The 24,174-nt window shown below is 40.5% G+C and overlaps 2 protein-coding genes and 1 long non-coding RNA gene across 11 annotated transcripts in view; 1 reads left to right on the top strand and 2 right to left on the bottom strand.

Moving 5' to 3' along the window:
- Positions 1-9,399, bottom strand: part of cacna1db (calcium channel, voltage-dependent, L type, alpha 1D subunit, b) — a 99,400-nt gene extending 90,001 nt beyond the window's left edge. For all 6 annotated transcript variants that reach the window (XM_082188662.1, XM_082188665.1, XM_082188663.1 and 3 more), the window contains exons 1-2: positions 9,113-9,399; positions 1,122-1,470 (exon numbers count right to left, since the gene is read on the bottom strand). In XM_082188662.1, coding sequence (XP_082044788.1) covers positions 1,122-1,470; positions 9,113-9,143 — 380 coding nt within the window. In that variant the 5' untranslated portion in view covers positions 9,144-9,399. The remainder of the gene's footprint in view (positions 1-1,121; positions 1,471-9,112) is intronic.
- Positions 9,400-11,424: 2,025 nt separating this feature from the next.
- dcp1a (decapping mRNA 1A) lies at positions 11,425-23,747 on the top strand. Of its 4 annotated transcripts, none has more exons than XM_082188760.1 (10): positions 11,425-11,594; positions 12,619-12,783; positions 12,890-13,017; positions 14,017-14,083; positions 14,193-14,331; positions 15,752-15,844; positions 16,185-16,598; positions 20,162-20,215; positions 21,560-21,745; positions 22,693-23,747. In XM_082188760.1, the coding sequence occupies exons 1-10, from the start codon at positions 11,542-11,544 to the stop codon at positions 22,771-22,773; spliced, it is 1,380 nt and encodes a 459-aa protein (XP_082044886.1). In that variant the 5' UTR covers positions 11,425-11,541; the 3' UTR covers positions 22,774-23,747. The 4 variants fall into 4 exon arrangements, with proteins under 4 accessions (XP_082044886.1, XP_082044888.1, XP_082044889.1 ...); XM_082188761.1 differs by having other exon boundaries at positions 11,427-11,594; positions 12,743-12,783; XM_082188762.1 differs by lacking the exon at positions 20,162-20,215.
- Positions 16,605-20,153, bottom strand: LOC309513078. The gene is made up of 3 exons (XR_014211278.1): positions 19,112-20,153; positions 17,506-18,900; positions 16,605-17,012 (listed from the first exon to the last, which is right to left on the bottom strand). It is a non-coding gene; the product is annotated as an uncharacterized lncRNA (long non-coding RNA).
- Positions 23,748-24,174: the final 427 nt, after the last annotated feature.

Below are 24,174 nucleotides of genomic sequence, written 5' to 3'. Positions count from 1 at the left end.
AAAAAAGAACTTTATTTGCATCAATGGTTTAATGGAACCTTGGCTTGGAACCTTTCCATTCCACAAAAGGTTCATTAGATTATTAATATGTTCTTTACTGAGAAAAAAAGTTAAGTTTCTTTTAAGAACTGATCGCTGAAAGGTTAATGGTTCGTTCTTCTATCAGCATTGCTGGCCAAACCCCCTTTTGGAACCTTTAATTTTAAAGAGTGTACTGTTTAATAAAAGTCAATTTGGTCAAAAAAGTTTCAAGCTTCAAACCAGACATGAAAGTGACTTAAAAGTGGCTTTATTCCAAGTCTCACTGAATCTCAGTGACATCAAACCTCTTTTTTGTGTGTGTCTGTGTTCTGCAGAAAAGTGAAAAGCATACGAGTTTTGGACAGTGAATGATGACAGTATTTTTACTCTCCCTTTAACCTTCAACCTTCACTCGCACTTTCTTTCCCTCGCGGATCAAAATGACCCGAAGCCCTAAAATTAGACTTTTTTTTTTTTTGTCCAGAAAGCTTATTTTATTTCATTTTGATAATATTTTTTCTATTTTTAATGCAATTTTATATAGATTTTTTTAATTTTTTTAATTTACCTTTAAATTACTTGATTTGATCAATAAATAATAAATAAATAGTAATTTAAGCACATTCCTCACATTCTTTTTAACTTAAATTCAAAATAACTCACAATTTCATGCATAACGCTTTTAATTCAACTCAAAATATCTTACATCGGGTGTCTTTGCCGACCTCTTGTAGAAAAATAATAATATAACATGATATTTCATTACTCTAGATGTCCTTATAGCTCTATATGGAGCAAATGAGCTGTTCCTCTGGGTCCTAAAGTCATTTCCCTTCAGTATGCATTCAGATACACATGTAGACATTTTTTTTTTTTTTTTGGTAAAATTTTTGCATTTTTTGTTTGAATTTTGAGCATTTTTAGGTTTTTCTATATCTATCTGAAGCATTCCTCACATTCCATTCATTCCTAAGGGGGTAAAACTGACCCGCGAGGGAAGGATTTATTACTTTTTGAAATTTCAACCACAAAACTCCATGAATCCATTCAATTATGATTTTTTTTTTGTGTGTATTCATGGTTCAAGTGCATAAGGATACTTCCACTCCACTAAGCTAATGCACGCTCTGCGCACAGGGTTATTGAGAGTCAGACAGAAGAGAGCTCTGGGAGGTCTGCTATTAGAGGTGCTTCCCTGTTTCTTGCTCTTGGCATATTGCTGGCGTTTCCTCTGGGCCAGAGAGCTGACGGGCACCGCGTTTGCAGGAGCCGAGGGGTTCGAGGTCTTCGGGACGTTCTGAGACTGTCTCGCGGCCTGGATCGCGGCCTGCCAGGAGAGAGCGGCGGCCTGGGCCGGTGAGTGAACCCTGGTGATTGACAGCTCTTCAGTCCAGGTGGGAGGAGCTTCACTGGGGATTGGGACTCTGGTGCCACTGGCATAGTTGGCCCCTGAAAAGAGAAAGAAAATGAATGGTCGTTAGGGGCTTTCGCACTGGAGGAACCATTTCACAGTTCCTAGAACTATTGGCAGAACTATTGGTGTGTTCCATCACAGGAACTAGGAACGATTTTAGTTCTTGTAATGTTTTGTCTGAAGCCCCTTGACTTCACCACTAGATAGCGTTATTTCAACCCAGATTAATTCTCTCCTTTGTTAAATGGTTGAATTACTCCTAATGACAAACCCTATTTAAGGCCCATTTTGCCTTTTGTTATTGTTCAGTCCTGATGTTGGTCTAAGCGTTGTCATTCTCAAGGATTTTAGGGTCTGAGATTTTTCCTGCCTTCTGTTTTTGTACATGGATTCTGTGTTTTTTGTGGTATGTGGATTCTTGGATATATATCTTTCTGGAATCATGTTAAGGAGATCTCTTCTGTTTTGGGTTACCCTTTTTGTATTGGGGAGTTGTTTGAGTCACCCTGAGACACATTAATCTAAAGTGTTGCCTAAGACTGTTGCTAATGTTTTGCTTTTCCCTCTGAAGTAAAGAGCCAAAGATAAACTTTTGAGATCTCATTGTATTCAAATTCCTCTGCACTTGGGTTCAACCTCCTCCAGTGGTGGAGTGGTCAGCATCGAGGACACACACACACATCGGAGACCCGAGTTCCATCCCCAGCTGGATCATAACAGTTCTAGGAACGCCTTTTGGAGGAACTAATTTAGCTCCTACTTCAGAGTCTAAACCAGCACTATAGGAACTACCAGTGACGTTAGTGTTTGTTGATTGGCCAAAGCACGTGAAACACCAGCACCCGCCATTTTTAAAAAAGCTGTGTAAACACACAGATTATAGCCTATATATTTACTCCAGAAACTAACTCTACGAACATGGAAAACAGTGATAGATGGTCTTAACCTTTACGCTGAGGTGGACCAAGAGAAACATGATTATGTATTTCTGCTCAGCTAGCAACACTAGATATAAACCACACAGCATATGCTAATACCTTTTCATTACTGTCTACTTTCTGTGTATAACAGTTCTATCTAATAATGTATTAGACCGGACTGTAAACTAATGAACACAGAGAATGCGAGCAGTGTTTGCTCAGGCTCTGGCGTTCTCAGTGCCGTCAAAATAAAAGTCACAACAACAAGCTCGGCTTACGTCACTTCAGAGTTCCTACTGGCGGTGCGAATGCAACCAGGAAAACGTTCATATGGGAACCATTAGTTCTTGGGGAACCATCCTGGTGGCTAGTTCCTGGAAATATCCGATGCAAAAGCCCCTTTTCAGAATACAAACAGTTGGAAGTAAACAGGTAGACTGTATATTCTCGAGCCACCAAAATCTGCAAATGACCGGCCAGAACACATTAAAAGTTTCTGTTTTCGGTTGAAAACGGTGTCGTGTAAGCAGCCCCTAAGTTAATAATTAATGATCTTTGCAACAGAAGTGAATCAATCAAAAACTAACTTTAGCTGGACAATAACTTTATTCTAGAATTGCTGTAAAGCCAAAACAATCTGTTACTTTGATTTCCTATTATCAATCTAAAGCTGCTTTGAAACAATCTATATTGTTAAAAGCGCTATATAAATGAAGGTGACTTGACTTGACTATATTTATATACAGGGCCTAAAACGTCTCGGTTACATATGTAACCCTCGTTCCCTGAAGGAGGGAACGGGGATGTAGTCGGACGTACCGTACTGATTGGGATCACGCTTAGGTAGCCTGTCATCTTCGAGTATTGAAAAAACGAGCCAATGCACATTGGCGTGTGAGATTTGCATCTTGCACTCCGCCTCGCAGCGCGAGTATAAACACATAAGCGGATGCACGCACCACCAGTTTTTCGCTCAGGTGCCGAGCGGAGCCCAGAGTCAGCAGTGATCCAGCAATAGTGGCGACGGGACTACGTCTCTGTTCCCTCCTTCAGGGAACGAGGGTTACATACGTAACCGAGACGTTTCCTTTTAGTTCGGTCACGTTCGACGCAGTCGGGCGTACCGTACTGATTGGGATTCCAATTAAAACACCACCTAGTGCTGCCACCTTTCAGTGCCTAGTGGAAGCCTCCTGAACCCCCCGCATTTATTGAGGTGGCGATGGGACAGGGCTTAGGCCAGGGAAGTCCACTGCTGAGAGTGTCAGAGCGTCATCTAACATTCCCTTTAAAAGCAGGCGCGCTTGTTCCATGGTGGATTGCTATTATGATGGCAGATTTGCCAGGCGCATGCCAGGAGCGATTTACAGCCGAGGAGACCGACGTTCTCATCAGGGCCGTAAAAGACAGAGAAGTGACATTGTATGGGGATGGAGAAACCCACCCAAATTAGTTTCGGGTTAAACAGGCGTATAATAATTTGGGTAAATTTGTAAGCTAGATTTATGCCTATTTTTTCACATCTTCATGGACACCACAATGATCCCTTGTGTGGTAATATATTTCCTTGTAATTATGTATTACATTATTAGTATTAGTATTATGTAACTGCTGCATCTGTGTAGATGAGAGAAGCAAAGTGTATGCGCGTTGTGCACACGCTACATTATGGCCAAGCATGCGCCCTTAAAATAGCATCTGAATAACGCGCCACTGACTTTAGACTAGGTTTTTCCTGGTCGGAATTGTTTTCTGAAACTGCAAAATAGCACAAGGGAACGTTTGCGCTGGAACACGCCTCCTCTTTGCGCTGAACCGCCCCGGGAGCGCAAGTTCATTCCCTAATTTACCGACGTGCGTCTGTGGAGGGAAAAGTCCGCTGTGTGTCGGGTGCAAAATAGGAATGATACATGCGTCGGTGTACAAAGTCAATAGCGCTGGGTGCAAGATAGGGCCCGTAGTCTATAGAATCTAGCTAATGTGTTTGGTATCGCCCAACCCGCAGCTTTACAAATATCTGTCAGCGAGGCACCCTGTGCCAGCGCCCAGGAAGAAGCTACACTCCAAGTGGAGTGGGCTCTCAACCCAGGGGGGCATGGTGTGTCTTGGGATTTATACGCCAAGACGACGGCATCCACTATCCAGTGGGCCAACCTCTGCTTAGAAACAGCCTTTCCCTTCTGCTGGCCTCCGTAACAGACGAAGAGCTGGTCTGAGGTCTTGAGGCTTTGTGTTCTGTCCACGTACAGGCGCAGACCACGGACAGGACAAAGCCAGGGCTGGGTCTGCCTCCTCCGAGGGAAGCGCTTGCAGGTTCACCTCCTGGTCCCAAAGGGAGTGGTAGGAACCTTGGGCACATATCCAGGCCGGGGTCTCAGGATGACGTGAGAGACGTGACAGCACCAGAGATAAGTCCCAAGTGGGTATAGAGGGGCGAGGCGGAATCAGTCTCCTCGCTCCCCTCAGGAACCTGACGGTCAGGTCGTGCTTCCCCATGGATCTCCCGTCAACTGCATCATGATGTGCAGCAATAGAGGCAACATGCACTTTGAGGGTGGAGGGAGACAGCCCACGCTCCAACCCATCTTGCAGGAAGGAAAGTACAGTACCAATCGAACATCTTCGGGGGGCTTTTCGGGGAGAAGAACTCCACTCAATGAACAGGTTCCACTTCAGGGCAGTTGTTCTACTTCACGATTGAGCAGGCCAGGAATATGAGTGGCACGAAGCGACCTCAGATGCTTCTGACTCCATAGGAGGAGATGGCGGACGAGTTGCGACATGCGTCGGGAGCATAGACCACCTTGATGGTTGATGTACGCAACCGTCGAGTCCAGCTCCACACCGAGAAAAGAGATCCTCTGCACGGGGGCGAGTTTGCTCTTTTCCCAGTTGACCCGAAGACCCAACTGACTGATATGCTGGAGCAGCAAGCCCCTGTGCTCGCACAACTGCGCCCGAGACTGAGCTAGTATCAGCCAGTCGTTGAGATAGTTGAGGATACGAACACCATGCTCTCTCATGGGAGCAATGGCCACCTCCACGACCTTCGTAAAGACGCGGGGTGACAGGGCAAGCCCGAAGGGTAGGACTTTTTTACTGATATCGCGGGAGGATGGAGACATGAAAGTACGTGTCCTTCAGGTCGATCGCTGCAAACCAATCTCGGGGACGGATGCATTCGAAAATGCGTTTCTGCGTTAGCATCTTGAACGGAAGCTTGTAAAGGGCCCGATTCAAGACTCAGAGGTCCAAGATTGGCCGTAACTCACCACCTTTCTTGGGTACAATGAAGTACGGGCTGTAGAAGCCGGTCTTCATATCTGCATGACAGAGGCACGTTCGCTCAACACCGAAGTGTAACGAACACAGCTGAACTTGGGCGGACGCCGGCCGAACTGAATCGTATACGCGAGTCTGATGGTGCAGAGGAGCCAACTGGACTGGTTGGGAAGCACTCTCCAGACTTCCACGAACCGGGCCAGGAGGACCAGAGGCACCACAGACATACACGGGGTGGGGCAGCGAAGTGGATGACAGGGACCCGACTCGGAAGTAGGGCTGTCGCGGTGAAGGATTTTCCCTTGCGGTAATTTTGAGTGGCTCAATAGCGCGATATGCGGTTTTACCGCATTTATTAATTTATTTTGATTTATTTGTTGCTATATAAATAAGTGTTACGATGTGGTCAGCATGCACAAAAACGAGTACATTTTCAATAACCAATAAACCGAAACTAAACAGCGTCTCTGCGCATTGAAAGCCTGTCACTCAGCGCACAGTTGTTACGGCAAGTTCGGCAACGGACTGACTTTGAGTGAGTCATTAAACCATTCATTCAACAACACGTTCAAAAACGCTGATTGATTTATTAAAAGATAGTAATGAAACAAGGTTAATTATTGAGCTCCACTTTTCAAGGCTCAGCTGACCAGCAATGCGTCGCATGGGTAACGCTGAAGCTTCACTTAATAGAGACAAATGACATTTTGATAATGACACAGACATTTTCAGTCAGAGAAACAGAGGAAGCTCCAGAAAAAAAAGTTGCTTTATTGTATGATAGTCCGGTATAAAGAGACGAGAAGGCTACTGACAGATAAAATAAAAACATGACTGTGATAGCCTTTATGATTGGTCTGATTTCTTCAAGCGTTCACTATGTTTTTTTACTATGCGTATCTTCAAGCGTTTACTATGTTTACTATGGTAATGGTTAGCGCGCATAGTCTTTTGCATCACAAACACAAGGCATTCAAACATGAACGCGAGTTAAATTATTTTAAAGTCTTTAATCCTGACAGAATCATCCGGCGTTGCCGTCTCCCGACTCAGGTGAACTCCGCCTCTGTTCGTGCACTCCTCTAGCCCGAGCTGGCCCGCTTTGGCCCAAGGTATTCGACGGGCCAGAAATCCTGGCCGTTGGCCCCGAGTAAGCCCCGATCAAGCCCCGGAAGTGACAGTGGAAACGCGACTGGCCCTGGCACGCACTAGCACGGCCCCGCCCTGGCCCGACAGTGGAAACGCGGCTAATAATTCAATGCGTGACTCAATGAGTTTTGTTTCCCGCGACCGCGAGTTCCTCGCGCTGTGGATGCTGACCAGCGCTGTCGCTGCTGATGCTGATGCTGATGCTCTCATTCACTGTCTGTTAGGCTTAAGTGCAAATCCACGAAGCCTCTGTACAAATCACCATGATAAAACCATGATCACCACGTCTTATTATCATTATTAACTTATTTAACATTCAATACACATGCACGAAGTTCAAAACAAGAAGGGTATAGCCTTATGAAAAAAGAAAACACGCGAATATCGCGGTTGCTGCGGTTACTTGAATTCCTCTGCGGTTGGCTTGTCAGTAGCGCGGTACTGCGATATTGCGGTTATCGCGACAGCCCTACTCGGAAGGCCAGAGGGCGGCCCGAAGTGGGCTCTGACTGTGCGGTGCAACACTTACCACAGGTCGGCAGGGGGTGCGTGGGAAGTGTAATCTGGTCCTCGAACTGCACCTGGCTGCCGGCTGGCGATACAAGATGGGGCTGGGGGTGGCCAGGCTTTACAGGGTCGCACACCGCCAGTCTGGCCCTCTTGGGACCCAGGAACAGAGGAATTTGCTCTTTCTTTGAAAATGTGGGTGCCGAAACAGACACAAAACAAAGATTCTCCACCCAGCCCTCCTTCGGGGGAGGGAGTGGTTCGGTCACCATCTCCCATGAGATCGTTGCTCCATCCCTGGGTGGCCCGTCTCAGGGACGCTTGCACTTGCGCTTGCCACCTGGCCTGGCAGTGCCTGAGGCGGGCTGGGCGGCCTGCCTGCACTCACGCCCTCTAACCAGCCGTCAGAACAAACAAACACAAAGAATGCTGTTTAAACAGTAGTTGAGAGCTCAGAAGGCTCGCGATCACCACTGCACTCGCGCTGTAACCACACCAGCACCGGGAGAGACTTCCAGAAGAAGCACCGACACACTCGTTCGTTGAAAACACTCCAACACTCTTCAGAGACATCGACATCCGATCGGCTCCGAAGCGAAAGACAAGTGGTGCGTGCATCCGCTTCCATGTTTGTACCCGCGCTGCGGGGCGGAGCGTGAGATGCAAATCTCGCACGCCAATGTGCATTGGCTCGTTTTTTCAATACTTTAAGATGACAGGCTCCCTAAGCGTGATCCCAATCGGTACAGTACGTCCGACTACGCCGAACATGACCAGACTGAAAGGGAACTAATTTTCTGCCACACCAGCCAAATATTTTTTTACGAGCCATGAAAATATGGTAAGGACACCAAACTTTTAGATACAAGTAAAAATTTACAATTCTCTATTCCAATTTCAATACCACAGCTAAAGTGTGTGTGTGTGTGTGTGTGTGTGTGTGTGTGTGTGTGTGTGTGTGTGTGTGTGTGTGTGTGTGTGTGTGTGTGTGTGTGTGTGTGTGTGTGTGTGTGTGTGCGTGCATTATGTGAATATATATACACACACAAATCTAGGCCTATTATATATAAACTTCTATGTTAGATACGATAAATCGCAATTAATCGACTTGACAGCACAAATGTCTAATGTATAATATATAAGCATTGCCTTATATATACATGCCTATATCATTACAAATTCATATTTATGTCCTGTGCTGAAACGTTCTCAGAACTTTAGCTAACGTTTTCTCAAGGTTCTCTTAAAGTTATAAACAAAAACTCTTCCAGTAACATTAATATAACGTTCGTTCAGAGTTATCTGGTCTTTAATAATGTTCTCAAAAAGTTAGAACAAAAAAATTATTACTTAACCTATAGATACATCGCTCATGGGACGCTTTACCTGAAACATTTAGATGGATGTTTGTCTAACGTTTTTTTTATTTATTTTTTTATGTTACTATTTCTTTCAGAATGTTCAGAGAACTTCCCACTATGATTGAAGAATGATACAATGGAATGTTTACATTGCGTTCACATAAAAAAAAAAACGCTTTAAAAACTGGACGTTTTTAACGTTCAAGAGAACATTCATAAATATCGATTTCATAACTTAATGGCAACGTTAACAAAACGTTCTTATTTATGTCAGCATATTTATATCCAGCCATGACGATCCTCGCGGCACAAGTATGATGTGCGCTGATGCGTTCAACACAACTTTGACACGGACATCTTCACCTCACTTTGACAACACAGCAAAATATCCCCAGTTTCGCTCAGTAAGCCCTTTTAATATGAAACGCATTTAGTCACATCTGTATTTATGTGTTTACCTCCTTCAGTCGGTTCCTCTGACTCGTCCATCCCCTCCTCCACATTGAAACCCCGTTTTATTGTTTGTTATAGTCCAGCTCGCGTGATTATATCACATCTTATCTATCATGTTTAGACCGCTGTTGATGATGATAATGATGATGATGATGATGGTGCTGATGCTGAAGCCTCTTCGCAACATCCGGGTGTCTCCGCGATAAAGATTAAATCCACTGAGCGCCATTAAAGATGCCTAGAGTCAGTCTGACAGTCTTATTCTTATTTTATCCGGACTAAATCAGAGACAAAACACACAGTGGTTTCGCTCGCAGTTGTGCGTCTGTTTTAAATTAAATCCGTGTTCGGGGAATAGAGTTGCCTGGAATAATTACCTTTGCAGAACATCTAACAGGCTTTGCAACAGGTCACTGAGCCTCAGACAATGTTCCTGCATACACTGTATTAGATCAGATCTTTGGCTTCATAAAGTCAAGCAGCTTTTTAGACACCCAGATAAAGTTCAACTAAATCTTACCTCGGATTCCCAGAATGAACGTCATCTCTCATTGACTGAGTGCATGTTTTCTGCTCATTATGGCCATATGTTGAAGCACAGGGCTCAGTTAGGGAGTGTGTGTTGGATTACCTGTGTGTAGCAGATAATCCCCATATTAATCCTCTGACTCAAGCCTTCTGTGCCACTGGGTGGAAGCCAATGGAGCGCGTGCACGCGAATATTCCGTTCAAAGGCGATCGATATGATCATGTTGTTGATTTACCATAGCAGTGATTAATCATAATTTACATCAACTCTGATTCTGAAGTAGGCCTCATGTTATCTAATGTCAAGTATTCATTTCTAGCTGTAGTGATGCCAAATGATAGTTTTTTCTTGTGCGTGGTTTATTTTCATAGTTATAACTTTTATTTTTCTTCAGCTGTAAATAACCACAGAAAGTGAAGTGAGTCTGTGTGTGACAGCGAGCTCTTGCGGTTTCTCCATTACATCACAGTTTAAATCCCCGTCATTAATGAATCTGAGCTCTAAGTTCATTAAAATACAGCTCAAATAGTTTATAGTTAAAGTCAAATAAATCCAATAATACTCCAATAACCACAAGTGAAAATAGTACTATAGTCCGTCAAAACAGTTTTGAGTTTAATTTATCTAATTTAGTGTCTCTGGGATTTCTGACACAGAATATTATACTGAATATCAGAGTTTTTTTAATTTTTTTTTATGTCTGTTTGTTAATGAGAGATTTTTGGACACATTCATGTTTTTAGATTTGTAAGTAAAAAGTTATAGTTTTTATTTTGAAGAAAAAAACATTAAATTAAACCCTTAGCCACCAGAATTGGCACATAAGGCCCAGAGTGGCATGTTGTTACTAGTGTTATTATTTTTAAATGTAATAATTATTGTAATTAATGGGGTTATTATTCAGTATTTCCATTAGCTTTACATTTTAGAGATCTTTGCTTTCACTAAAACTTACAGGTTAATTGAGTGAAATCATCATAAATTTGCATTCAGTTGCTATTGTGACATATCTTCAATTTAAATATTAGCAATTAAATACGTAAATATTCAAATTCCTGTGTAAATCATAGGATAATTTTCAGTATGTCATAGTTTTGAATTTTCATCTCATAATTATCACTTAGTATATCATAATCAGTGTTGGGTAAAATGCATTAATTATTTACTGTAATTTAATTACATTTCCCTTGAAAAAGTAAAGTAAGGGATTACTCTCACTTTTTTCTGTAATTTAATTAGTTACTTATGTAATTGCATTAACTAGGCTACTGTAATTCTATATAGCCTGCTGTAATTCAATAGTGGATTAAACATCAAAATCTAACGTCTAATTTTAAAATGTATGTTTTTAATGTAAGCTTCTCCCTTTAAATACTTTGATCAGTTCAAGAATAATTTAGGCAATATTATTTATTTGAAAGAATTAAAAGCAGTTTCGTGTCGAAGTTGACATGGGATTTAGAACGTAATTAGTAGCTAATAACAAGTAATGCAACGGGTGATTATTTTAATGTCATTAGTAGCTATTAATTCATTTTTGTTGGGTAACTTACTCAACACTTATCATAACTATGATTTAGTAGGCTATGTCAGAATTAAGTGACCAAAACATTTTTATTTTTTTCTGGAGGAAATGGGCTTCCATGGATAAATACAGATTCATTTTAGCATTATTGTAGTTTATACATGCCCGTTTTAACGTGACATTAGTGTTTGTTTGAGCGCGGAACTATAAGCGAACTTTGGCGGAAGCACGTGCATAATAATAAAACGGCAACCGGAAGTGTGTGTCCTGGAATGTGTTCCGTGTAGTCGCAGTGAAGATGGAGTGTGTGAATAAAGCGGGGCATCTGATGAGTCTCGCGGCTCTACAACAGTATGATCCCTATATAGTCAAACTGCTGGATGTCACCGGGCAGGTCGCGCTCTATACGTTCAACTCCAAAGCGAACGAATGGGTGAGATTTCTAAACGTGTTGCCTTATAATCAGCGCGTGCGTCATTTAGCCCAGAGTCTCCATTATGATGTCTAATGCATGTTTATATTCATTCAGAAAGAACACACGACGGGATTATCTAGCAGCGTGTGGGTTTGCTGGAACATCAGTGTTATGAATTAGCATACAACTCCCAGATAAACAGATTAATGAGAAGCTTATACGAGAAAGTAACATTAGTATCACCTTCTGTCTATCAATAAAGTTCTGCAAATTCAATAGAAATCTATGGAAGGCCATTTACACCCCAAAAGAAACAAAATCATAATCATGAGATGAAAGTCTGACCTTCTGTCATAATTTTCATTTTCAATCTCTTATGCCATAATTCTGACTGTTTATGTCAATATCATGACTTCGACGGTTTTTGTCATAATCATGACTTAGTATGTTATAATATCGACTGTTTAAATCAATCATGACTTAATATGTTATAATTACACTGTTTATGTCAATCATGACTTAGTATATTAGAATTTCGACGTTTTTATCATAATCATGACTTGGTATGTTATTATTTTTATTTTGTTTACAGAATCATGACTTAGTATTGTAAAATTTCGATTTTTTAATCAATCGTGACTTAGTATGTTATAATTTTGATGGTTTATGTCATAATCATGACTTAGTATATTAGAATTATAGTGTTTATGTCAATCATGACTTAGTATGTTAGAATTTCGACTTTTTAATCATAATCATGACTTAGTATGTTATTCCCATCATTAGTATGTTACTTACGTCCCATCATAATTATGACTTTAAAATCTCAACTTTTTAATCAATGATGGCTTAGTATGTTATCATTTTGATGGTTTATGTCGTAATCATGACTAAGTATATTAGAATTATGACTCATTATGTTATAATTTGCTTTTTAGTTTCATTATATTTTATTTTGTCTGTCATTATTGAGGCTTAGTATGTCATAATTATGATTTTTTTTGTACTGTCATAATGCAGTTGTGTCCTGGTTTGGTAAAAGGTCATCCAGAGACAGCAGCTTCTGTGGTGTGTGTGCGTTCACTAAGCAGATCTGTGGCTCAGGTCTCTGTGTTAGCACTGAATATGAGCTCTGTCTGAACACTAACTCCTCTCTCTCACTTCAGGAGAAGACTGAGATTGAAGGCACATTATTTGTGTACGCCAGGTGAGCGTCGACTGACAGGAACTGAAGGTTGTTCTGTTAGTCACACATTCATCTGTAGTTCAGGCTGAACGTGTGTGTGTGTGTGTGTGTGTGTGTTTCTCCGCAGGTCGGCGTCTCCCCATCATGGCTTCACGATCATGAACCGTTTGAGCACAGAGAACTTAGTGGAGCCCATCAATAAAGACTTGGAGTTCCAGCTCCAGGACCCTTTCCTACTGTACAGGAACGGCAACCGTAAGTTCAGAAACAAACACTGTGATCATCCGTTATCTGCAGTGAGGAACCCAGACCAGTCAGCATTAACCCTATAAAGCCTGGAGTATCATATGTAATGCATGAATTACTGCGGCCTCGTGTGGATCAACATGATGCTGATAAACCTGTCGCACTCAATATATCGGATTCTGATTTATCTAGTAAAAGTCTTTGGCAAAAGCAACTTTGGTTTTACTTGATTTTCCAGCATTTTTTTGAAAAATAATTCGTATTAAATATGATCATCAGTTTTTTAAATAAATGCAATTAAATAAATGCATATGCAAACTTTTTTTTTTTTTTAGGAAAGTTCAATAAAATTTCCAAAAAAAAAATATATTTCTCAGTATTTACAGGGTTAAAATGTTGTTTTTTAACAAAGAATGAAACGAACATTAAATCTGCATATTAATGAAACATGATTTCTGAATATTTAACTTAAACCTTCATGCCAGTGTCAACCTTGTTTGCTTAAACTCTAAAGTTTCATGTTCAAGTCACCTTTATTTCTGTTGCACTTTATACAATACAGATTGTTTCAAAGCAGCTTTACAGGAGAATTATTAATTAATCTATAGTGCAGTTCTGCAAAAATGTATGTCATCGTCCGGCTCAGTTCTCATACAACAACGTCAGTACAGTCAGATCACTGATATTGTTGAATATTAAGTGAAGAATATTAATTAATATCATGATTGATAATATCGTTGCAGAATCTTAGCTATATTATCGCACAGCTCTGTACATGCAGTTGGATTTATAGTGTATAATGTAATACTTTGCATACAAACTACACTCATGTAAAGCAATATATTGTTGCACCGCTATATTTGACTGTATATTTGTGTATTAAAATCTGCGTAACCGTCCACGTATTTGCAACACAATCCCACTTTCCCAGTGTGTTTAAATGTCTCTGTTTCTCTCCTTCATTTCTTCATGTATCTGTGTGTGTGTGTGTGTGTGTGTGTGTGTCAGTGGGCATCTACAGTATCTGGTTCTACGATAAGGCCGACTGCCAGCGGATCGCACAGCTCATGCTACAGTGAGTATCAGCATAACTCGCCCTGAAACCTGCGAGTGATCAGAGTAATGTGTTTATTTGAGCTGTGCCCTGTGTGTGTGTGTGTGTGTGTGTGTGTGTGTGTGTGTAGGATCGTGAAGCAGGAGGCGTTCCGAGCGCAGTGTGTGTCTCCCGACAGAGGCTCGAGTGGCAGGACCAACGGCCTGGTTCCGTCCAAACCCACAGATATCCTGGAGCTTCTCAGCAAGGCCAAAGAGGAGTACCACAGGGTATGAGGACGGGTCACTGTTGCTCTTCACAGCATCTAGACTCGTCTTAAAACTCAGTCATCACGCTTGTGTCCTCAAGACTGGTCATAACTCTCATCCTTCACTCACACTTTGTAACAAATCCTTCCCTCACGGGTCAAAATGACCCGAAGCCCTAATATTATCCTTTTATTTATTTATTCAGAAAACATTTCATTTTGATAGTATTTTTTTCCGTTATTTTTTATTTTATTTACCTTTTAAATTACTAGATTTTATCAATAAATAATAAATAAATAACAATTTAAGCACATTATTTCAACTTCAATTCAAAATAACTTATTTTTTTCATGCATTTTCCTTGTAAATTTAGTTCAAAATATCTCACATTGCGTGTCTCTGGCGTTTCTGCCGACCTCTCGTGGAAAAATAGTAATATAAGATGATATTTCATAACTCTTGCCACTAGATGGCCTTATAGCTCTATATGGAGCAAATGAGCTGTTCCTCTGTCCTAAAGGCCGTTTTGATTTATCATATGAATTCAGATATCTATTAGACATTATAAAATAGTTTTTTGGTTAAGTTTTAGCTTTTTTTTTTGTTGTTAATCAAATCTAACCACTTGATATCTGTGAAAATCATTTTGAAATTGAGAATTAAAAAAATTTGAGAAATAAAAAGCCATTGCCCCTGTAATATGACCCCCATTCATTTTAATGGGAATTCGTGTGTGTGTGTGTGTGTGTGTGTGTGTGTGTGTGTTCTGCATAGGGGATGTTCTATAGTCTACACTAATATAGTCTAGACAGTAAACATTTACGTGTGCATTCCAAGTTCAAGTGTATATTGTGATAAATATCATTATCATAGAAAAGATTTGGTCATATTATATAGCGATACACTGATATGAACATATTGACCGATACGGGTAACCGATAATTCTTTATATTTGAAAGATCTATTTGCCGATAAATCTAAATCCAAATTTTTGTATAATGTTTGAGAGCCTGATTACAAACACGGAAGTCTCACTAGTAAAGCCATGTCTCAAACACAATTATAATGATGTTCTCATGATAATGTTATGTAGCCGATATGACAGACTTGTATCACTTTACTGTATTTTCCTTTTTTCTCCAATCATATTCTAAACAATTCAAACCCATCATGTTGAACAGTACACATCTGAAGAGTCTGAGCTGGAGGAAATAAACCATTATTGATCAGCTTTAATATATTGGACAAATTTATTTATCAGGCCGATAACGATAACATTAAAAGTGAACCGATATCAGCCGATATATCGAGCATCTCTAATATCATAATATAGTTCGAACCGATTATCAGCTTATTTTTACTCCGAGAGATTGTCCATCATCAGACTGAAGAAAATGTGTAGATGAATAAAGTGACTAATAACGTGTGTGTGTGTTTCTAGAGTCAGTCGACAGAGAGAGAGGTGGAGGTGAACTGTGAGTCTGTGCCGTCACAGGAGAAGAGAGACGACACCACAGCAGCTCAGCAGGAGAAGGTCTTGAACATTAACTAAGATTAATAAATGCTGAAGAATTAATGTTCATTCTTAGGTCATGTTAGCTAAAGTAGTTAACTAATAAACCTTATTATAAAGTATTACCAGAATTTCTGACAAATATTAAATTGAAAGATTCTGTCAATGTTGTTATTACTATTGGTATACATGTCTGATTTTGTATATTGATTGTTTTTTTTAAAGAAAAATTGTTAAATTAGTGAAAACAATATATTGAAATACTGTTGATTGGCATGAATAATAGCCATGGCTTCTGATATGGCATTAAAATCATAATAATAAATCTACCAGTGTGTCTCTCTCTGTTTCTCCTCCACAGTCGAGTCACTCAGTAGTGAAGCAGATCACAGTGGAAGAGCTTTTCGGCAGCTCCTTCCCCAAAGACCCGTCCCAGTCCCAGTCTCCAGCGTACGGTCCTCCTCTCCTGTCCTGTGACCCGGGCGGCCCGGCGCTGGTCTCTCTGTTCCAGACCCGAGACTCGAGGACGAGTGCTTCACACACGCAGGAGAGCGGGGGTGCTTCGGGGCGTCGAGGTTCGGCTGGTCCTCTAACTCCTGCGTATATGAGTCCTCTCACAGAGGCTCATGGGATAGCGGCTCCCCTGCCAGGGTTCAGGCCCGGCCCGCTCGTCACGCCGCAGAGCTTCAGAGAGACCGGCTGCAAAGCTACAGGGTCTTTTACAGGAAAGAGTCCAGCGCCGGCTCAGGGGAACACGCTCAGCAACGCGTTCATGGTGGGTCACTAGTCTTTTTTTTAATTTTTAAGCAGAAATAGCAGATGCAGTTATTTAAAGGGGTATGACATGGTGTTTGTTTTATTATGTTCCCTTTGGTGCAATTATAGTATTACTATAGTTTTTTGGATAAAAAAACGTTGAAATTTTAGTGATTTATGACCTTTTCCCACACGGTTTCTCATCCCCCGATTCAAACAGTCTGTTTTGGGGGTGTTTCCCCTTTAAGAGTTCAGTGTTAACGCCCACTATTATGATTGGCTAACGTGATTGGCTAAAAGTAGTTTAAGATGAAATGCATTACTTGGTGTTTGCGGCGTCGTTGTTGACGGGGAGTAATGGGTATAATAGGGAGGGCGTCTTAAGCTGTGAAACTGGCAGGAAGTTTTAATGGTACAAAGACCTCTTATGGCTCTTTTCCATTACCAGTACCGGCTCGGCTCGGCTCGCTTTTCGCTCCGTTTTCCATTGCAGATAGTACCTCCACAATAGTACCTGGTCGTCATAGCGACGCCGCAGGAAACTGCCGTGACTTAATATTTTACGCGAGACACACCCGCTACCCACACACACAGGACAATGGAGGAAATCGAGTGTATGCTGTTTTTGGATGTTTTTGCTGTTTTTTATTCAGGATACTCCGTCTGGCGCGTGCAATGATGACGCAGTGAATAGTGACGATTCTCTCTGACCAATCAGCAGTCTGCCTTGTTTTCACGTCACATTTTAGTATCGCCTCAGCTCGCCTCAGCTCGCTTAGAACCTCGCCGGAGGTGGTACGAAAAAAAGTACCTGGAAGCAGGTACAGGTACAACTTTTACATAGTGGAAAACCAAACAGAGCCGAGTCGAGTCGAGCCGAGCCGAGGCGAGCTGGTACTGTGTAGTGGAAAAGCGCCATTATATACCTAAAGATCAAGGCAAATTTGGTTTCTCATGTCATGGCCCCTTTAAAGGGATACTTCACTGATTAGCATTAAGCTTTGTATCAGTCGAAACCCAGTAGTATTTTCGAGTGAAAACTTCCCTCCCTCATGTCCCCCTGAGACGAGAGATTTCTGTATTGTGTGTCTGGAAAAAACCCCTCTGATGACGCAAAAATGGTCATTTAGCGTCATAGAGGCTCTTCTGTCCAGAGGCGAGAGACTCCAGCCAGTAGGAGGAGCTCGTCCCGCATGTGTTCAACCTGCCCATAGGAGGATCTCACCATAAAACATCGTCTTTTCAGTGTCGAGTCGACTAGTAGCCTAGCTGTATCATTTCTTCCGATACTGCCCTCTGTAACCGGTAGGCGTGGCTTGGGAGTGGCCACGTAGGGCAGCGAAGCAAGTGCATTCTGGGAGTTGTTGTCTTTCATCCACATGAGCCAAAAATACATTTTCTGGCTTTTCTCTGTCTAGAAGGCACCAACTTCTAAAATAATTTCACATTTTTACTACATAAATGACCCGATTTAAATACATTCATCTTTCCAGCGGTGAAATATCCCTTTATAGATGCTCACTATTTCAAAGTTTGCGTTCTTGAGCCATCAAACACCGTTGTCGTGCAAATGAACGGCCAGAACGCATTAAAAGTTTTCTATTTTCAGTTCAAGTCTTCGCAATGGAGGTGAATCAATCAGAAACTAGCTTTAGCTGGACAATAACTTTATTCTAGAGCTGCTATAAAGCCAAAACAATCTGTTGCTGTAATTTCCTGTTATCACTGTAAAGCTGCTGTGAAATGATCTATATTGTTAAAGTGCTGTATAAATGAAGGAGACTTGACTCTCTAGAGCTGCATGATTATTCGTTAAAACATGGCGATCTGGATTCAAACACCCACGCGATCTAGTTCCTAAATTACAGCGATTCTGTGTCTTAAACCTTTGAGAAGTCCGATCACAGTGAAACCAGAGAGAGAGCAGGTGTCATGTATACGTACGAAACAACTTCAGTCTTTTCAACCACACTGTATCATCATTTCTGTCTTGCAATCACTCAAATTAGCATTATTTTGACTTGTTAATTAATTGTTAATAAATTAAGAGTTCAGATGCAAAAGCCTCTAAATGCCATTTGAAATTTTCTTATAGAATGATCATTTTTATCAAGCTCGTATATTTAAATTCAATAATTTCACTTAAATTGCAATGAAGTGAAATTAATTATTATTTAAGTGAAATTACTGAACTTAAATATACAAGCTTGATAAAAATTATCATTCTATAAGAAAATTTCAAATGGCATTTAGAGGCTTTTGCATCTGAACTCTTCAAATTATGATTTACAAAAGCATTCTGGCCAAAATGGGCTTGCTTACTAAAAATATAAGACAAACTGTTAACAAAAAGTACTGTTCATTAAAGGTGTCATGACCTGCATTTTAAAAACCATTTATAATATTCTCTGAGGTCCACTTAGCCTGATGTCATCATACTCAGATTTCTAGTATCTTCTATAACAGACGCAATGGCGGATCTACACATCTCAGTTCTCCAGCGGCAGCCATCTTTGTTTAAACGAATTCAACCCAAGCGCTCGTTGGTGACGTGGATGATTACGTTACCGTTGATCATCTGTCCATCATCGTATAAAGCCCGCCCTGACAGTTTGATTGGTCCGAACAGCTCTGGTTCGTGCATAGTCGCTCCACAACGGATCAAGTCCAGACCGAGTTTCCCGACCTCAAATGTCGTGGTTCGGCTGGCATCCAGGTTAAGGTCCACTTATAATGTTATAAAAAATTTACATTAAAAATATCTTAATTTGGAAGTAATGAGCTATTTTCCATCCTGCTTTTTGAACACCGTTTTGATGGGCATGTCAGTGTCTCATCACTTGTTGTGTATCAGTATATTGGCTCTTAAAGTGACAGCAGCCTAATAAACCTGAGGCTGTCGGTCATGTTAATCAAAGAACAAAACACTAAAAGAAAATCACTCGCTGCTCTTGTAACTTTTTCTGTACTAATTGCGTACATTTAAAAAGTTTTGTTTAAAAAAAAAGAAGAACGTGCATTGTGCATAAAATACATTTTATTTTAATTTGATTACTCAGGATACCTTCAAGGCCGCTGCTGGATGACTGAGGTCCATCACATATGCAGATTTCATTTTTCTTCTCACTAATATTCAGATATTAAAATTTATAAAATGCCAATGATAAAAATAACTAGCTAGGTTAGCTTAAAAGACCACAGAGACCGCCATCAGGTCAGACTACCGGTAACATTTAAGGTTATGAGAACTTGGTAACTTATCAATAACAGACATGTATTGCTTATTAGTTTGGTTTAACTGGATTGTTAAGGGAGGTTCAATATATAGAATATATTAATATTATTTAACATAATATTTTAGCAGTTTGCATCATATTAAGTTTGTATTTCACTGTGAATTTTTTATAATTTTGACGTACAGCAATGGCAAATGCAGGAAAAATATCAAATTAATAAACACAAGCCGGTAACAGTAAAAGGCTGTCGACAGGAACTTATAATGAATAACAAAAGCTTTGAGATGTGTCTTGTTTTTGCACAAGCTTGTCTAATCTGAACGGTCTCTTCCTCTCTTTGGCACAGAGTAAAGAGGTGAAAGCTTTTACACCGTCCCCGGCTCTGGTCAAACCCATTCCAGTAAGTTCACTCCTGAAAACACTGACAGGATAGGATATATATAGTTTGGTGGCAGTGTGTTGACATGACTAATGTGATGCCTGAGATTTGTTTTGTGATTGTGAACAGTGGTTTGTTGTTGTAAGCTCTGGCTAGGGCTGGGTATCGAGTTTGATACGTTTTAGGCACCGACTGAATTGCCTTTATACCATCGAGTATCAAACAATTTCTTGTTCGGTACCAAATTTCGATACCTAACACGGTGTCCTAACCAGACGCGATGCGATTAGATTCCAGCGACAAATAATTAGTCTGTCCACACTAGACGCGACACGACTGCGAGGTGCGTCAAAATCAATCAAAACCCACAGCCAATCAGAACCGCGTGTGGGTGGAGTCAGCCAATCAGAACAGCGTGTGGGCAGAGTTATCCAATCAGAACCGCGTGTGGGCGGAGTCAGACAATCAGAACCACGTGTGGGTGGAGTCAGCCAATCAGAACAGCGTGTGGGCGGAGTTATCCAATCATAACAGCGTGTGGGCGGAGACTCGCGGCACCAGAGAGTAATCTTGACGGCACTCGCAAGAAAATGGATAAGTAGCTACATAATCAAATTCACAAATATTACACCATTTAAACATTATTTAAAATACATAGGCTACTGAGTTACTAAAATAATCTTTGTCAGAGAATACACTTGTTTGTTCACAGTTTGAACGTTCTTGTTTCCATTTGTTTAATTTCAGGATCTGAGGTGAATTATCCACTGTTGCTTTTACAGCTACAACTAAATGATATTCAAAGTCACATGACACGCTTTTAACATTAAATAAAGCACATAAACAGTACCTGAGATTATCATCGCCACACTTTGTGTTTGTTGTTCCAGCGCGACGTCGCAGAAAAATAGAAACCGTTTCTAAAATAGGATCGTCGCGGCTGGTTAGGACAAACACTGATTAATATGGAAAATAACCTTTTATTGTGTGTCGCGGCGCGTGTAGTTAGGACACGGTGTAAGGGGTTAATCTAGTCAATATCTGTGAGCCAGTAAGCATGCAGAATGATTGGCTGTGCTGAGACATCAAGGAAAAACACTAGTTTACGCCCAGAGTCGTGGCTCACATGTGAGGCTGTAGTGTGTAAGCGTCCCAACCCCTATAGATGGAAAAGATCAAAAGTGTGGCTATATTTCACAGCGCGAGAGCCAATATTTTACTCCGTCATTTCGCAGTGGTTTTTTAACGACATTTAGAAAATATCGCAAAAGTTTTGCGCAATGTGCAAATGTGGCTAACTCTCTCTCCCTTTCTCTCTCCCTCTCTCTCTCTCTCTCTCCCTCTCTCTCTCTCCGTCATATGAAGGCGGGGCCAGTCGTCCAGGGGGAGGAGTCTTCACTTCTACTGTCTCCTAGTGTATTTCAGCACTTCATCACCAAGACACCAGATCCACCCAAGAACCCTGCGTCCCCGACGCCCCCCCCCACAGACCTTCCCTCGGCCCAGTACAGCCGCCACCAGCTGCAGGACACACTCATACATCTCATCAAGGTACACACTCACACACTTCTCACCGCCACTGCAAATGCGGCCATTATATTGTTTATATAGATTGTTTGTTTTCTAAAATCACTTTCATAATTTAGAATTTAAGTTGTTTAATGATACAGTTATACTTTATTTATTTATTATAAGTTGCAGTATCTTTATTTTGAAGGATTGGTTCAAGTTTATGCACAAAAGCGCGTGCAACAGATGTAATGGCATTTTACTGACACAAAATACAGACAGATGAAAGTCAAGTCACATTTATTTATATAAAGCTTTTTACAATACAGATTGTTTTAAAGCAGCTTTACAGAGATAACAGGACAATAATGCAACAAAGTTTGTTCCCAGAAGAAAATAGCGTCATATTCCAGCTTAAGTTCATTCAGTGATGGTTCATTTTTGTTGTGAAAAAGTTATTAATTTAGTTCATGTGTATATGTATATATATAGATATATAGCCGCTCTGGAGAAAACCGTCATGTCATCGTCCAGTTCTCTTATAATGGTGTCAATGCATGCAGATCAATATTATTGTTGAATATTAAATTAAATGTTAAATTAAATGTCCCCAACTAAGCAAGCCAATGGCAACAAAGGTGTCAGAAACACAATGCCTGGTTGTCTGCATGCTGCGAGAAAGGGAAATAGTCTTTCAATCTTCCGTACGAACGTTCAAGTCCTTTGTGATGAGAATAAACCTTTATCTGAGCATAATGATCTACCAATCTGACGAAGTTAGTGAACCAATCCTTCAAAATATAGGTACTGCAACTTATCATAAAGTATAACTGGATAAATAACAAACACAACTTAAAGTCCAAATTATGAAAGTGATTTTAGAAACCAAACAAATTTTATATAAACAATATAATGGCAGCATTTACAGTCAGTGATAGTTGTGTGTGTAGCTTCATAGACTTCACTTGTTTGTGTTGATTTGTTTGCAGAATGACGCACATTTCCTCAGTGCAATCCACGAGGCGTACGTACAGAGCATCTCTAAAGGCCTCAACAACATCAAGTTATAGCCAGTCTCAAACATCATGAGCCGTCTCGGATTCAGTGTGAAGCTTGACTACACACACACACACACACACACACACACACAGACTGACACACTGATTCTTAATAATAACCCATCGACTGCTGGAATTCTGAGTTATCCCCATCTGCCAATCAGCACAATTATCTCCCGGGACTTGTGCAATAAGAAGCATTGGAAAATTGCTTTTCATTTACGACGTATGGATATGATGCAGTATCCCAGTCTCAGTGGTGTTTTACTGTTAAACCAGTATGTTTGATAAGCCCTGAGTGTTATATTGAAATTCCCAGCAGATTTGGATTTGAAGACATCAAGAGTAGGATGTGCATTCACTCATTCCCTTTTTTCTTAACTCACTTGTTTAATTTGGGCCTAAAAATGACAAGTACATACATTAAATATTAGTAGAGCTAAACATTTTCCCCTTGTTAACACGTTCTGTGGAGCCATGTATTGCTTTTTTAAATTGCAGACCGTAATATGAAATATTAAGTGGTTTGTTTAAAGTCAGATGTGTCAAATCAACATTTCTGTGTTGTCAGTGAGTTGAAGACGTCGTTCTGATGATCGTTTCTGTATCAACAGCAGAAGAAATAGACCAGATCATTCAACAGGTGCATTTAATTTCAACAGTAAAAGTAGAATGAAATTGTTCCTGCACACTAACTAGTTCATGGTTTGTTTGTTTGTTTGACAGGAATTGTATTTTTTTTTAATATGCACAAGGCTTATTGTGTTTACACTGAAAACATAGGAATTTCATTAACTTTTTTTTTTGTACAGTTAGCTTTTGATTATCGTAGCACATTTTAAAACCTCAGCACAAATGAAAGTTGATACAGTATTTCAGCAAGTCTTTCCTCACATCACACGCAATGAACTCTCAAACACATCAGGATTCTGTTACAGTGGTTTGTCTTTTGAGTTGATGTGCAAATAAACTATTGCCATAATTTAGGTCATTGTTTGTATTGTATTACAGTGAGATTTTACTAGAAAATCTGTCTTCCATCTTGCCCTCTCATAAGCATGTTAAGATCTATTTTTGCGCTGCTTATGGGTCACTTTTATTTAAAGGAACACTCCACCGTTTTTTGAAATAGGGCTTATTCACCTTCTTCCCTACATTTAGATAGATGGGCAAATGCATTTTTGTCTCAGTGCATGCATTGTTTTAGTTTGACAGGGTCGGCGCTAGCTTAGCTTAGCACAATGAATGGAATCCTTTGTTGCCAGCTAGCATGTCCTGAGTAAAAGTGATATAAAAAAAAAAAAAAAAACTTCCTAATTACTTCTTGTGGCCTGCGTATTCACAACAAGTACAAATAGCGATGCAGATTAACACTAGGCGATTTCCTATGCAGATTTTGACTTGGGACTATAT

Source organism: Leuciscus leuciscus (genome assembly GCF_965113295.1).
Source record: "Leuciscus leuciscus genome assembly, chromosome: 13".
In the NCBI taxonomy this organism is placed as follows: domain Eukaryota; kingdom Metazoa; phylum Chordata; class Actinopteri; order Cypriniformes; family Leuciscidae; genus Leuciscus; species Leuciscus leuciscus.
The sequence above is the reverse complement of the archived record's forward strand: the minus strand, read 5'-3'. Positions and strand labels throughout refer to the sequence as shown.

Coding starts and splice junctions, on each gene's coding strand:
- dcp1a (XM_082188760.1), top strand. CDS start 11,542: ATGTCACCGGGCAGGTCGCGCTCTATACGTTCAACTCCAAAGCGAACG. Junction 13,018..14,016: donor ACTGTACAGGAACGGCAACC/GTAAGTTCAGAA, acceptor TGTGTGTGTCAG/TGGGCATCTACAGTATCTGG. Junction 15,845..16,184: donor CAGCAGCTCAGCAGGAGAAG/GTCTTGAACATT, acceptor TCTCCTCCACAG/TCGAGTCACTCAGTAGTGAA.